Source organism: Volvox carteri, assembly GCF_000143455.1.
Source record: "Volvox carteri f. nagariensis unplaced genomic scaffold VOLCAscaffold_42, whole genome shotgun sequence".
Lineage (NCBI taxonomy): Eukaryota > Viridiplantae > Chlorophyta > Chlorophyceae > Chlamydomonadales > Volvocaceae > Volvox > Volvox carteri.
The window spans coordinates 65339-66383 of record NW_003307585.1 but is presented as its reverse complement, the minus strand read 5'-3'; the positions used below and the strand labels follow the sequence as shown (position 1 = coordinate 66383).

The window sequence follows — 1045 nt, the reverse complement described above, 5'->3', positions numbered from 1 at the left end:
AGGGAGCTCTATAAGCGGTGTGAGCGATGAAGCCAGATCGACCCCCCCGGGGGGTTCCGGAAGTAAAACCCCAGTACGACGTTACCCACATGTTGGTGTCGGTGGTGTGGTCGTCAGGTCTCGTTTGATTGACATTGCGGTCGTTGATGTTCAGCGCAGGGTTTACAACTGAAAGAGTGAGCTGCAGGTACTGGAGGTCCTGAAGGATGTGCTAGTGGTAGTGGTAGTAGAGGTCAGGTTTGTCACTTACCTCATTTGGTGCGGGGAGGTAACGGTGGGGGATGTGACCCCCCCACCCCACCCCACCCCCACCCTCCCTAGCAGCAGCGTACCCAGCCGGGACACCATCCGCCCCGTCCCCACGTCCTCCACATCCCTCTGGATCCGCGTACCCTCTCCGCACGTGCGTGGATGTGTGCCTGGATGGATGCGAGGTAGATAGCCTGCATAGCGGCACGAGTGCATGCATTGATGCCGGGGTGCAGCCGCCCTGCCCGCCCAGCAAGACGTCTGTTGCCCCTGCCCCCCCCCGCCCCTTTCACTCCAGGGAGGGCGGCACTGCGGAGCACATGACGACGCACCGTACAGCTCTGGTCAGCAACGGCCCCCTGGCGGCGGCGGCTGTACGGCGGGGACTGCACCAGCACCTGAGAACCGGGTCGATGAGCCTCATGGCAGCAATAAACAACTTCGTGGCGGCTTACCAGGTAAGGCAATGGGAGGATGTATGTATGTATGTTGTTACAGGGTGGTTAACTTCGCCAGCGGCCCCCTTTCCCGGGGCAGTCCCTGCTCTCCCCTGCTAGAGGGGCACCCTAATCCGTCACCCCATCCGACTTCAGAATGTATTCGTTGGGTTCGGCAACTCACCACCAGCATCCAACCAAATCTAGCGGATCAACGGCGCATCAACTTAGTTCCTGGTCAGCTCGCAAGTTGATATTATCACGTCCTACACCGTCCATATGATGGGGGGCCACCTCCCATTTCATCACTCCTCAAACACCCGAGGAGCTGGCAGGCGGATTGAACCCGGGTCGACGGA

General features: G+C 60.0%; 1 protein-coding gene across 1 annotated transcript in view; it reads left to right on the top strand.

Moving 5' to 3' along the window:
- VOLCADRAFT_106340 (uncharacterized protein) overlaps positions 1-1045 on the top strand; it is a gene marked incomplete at both ends in the record, with an annotated part of 32901 nt that overhangs the window by 22713 nt on the left and 9143 nt on the right. Inside the window, 2 exons of the mRNA XM_002954348.1 lie at positions 325-403; positions 552-707. Coding sequence (XP_002954394.1) covers positions 325-403; positions 552-707 — 235 coding nt within the window. The remainder of the gene's footprint in view (positions 1-324; positions 404-551; positions 708-1045) is intronic.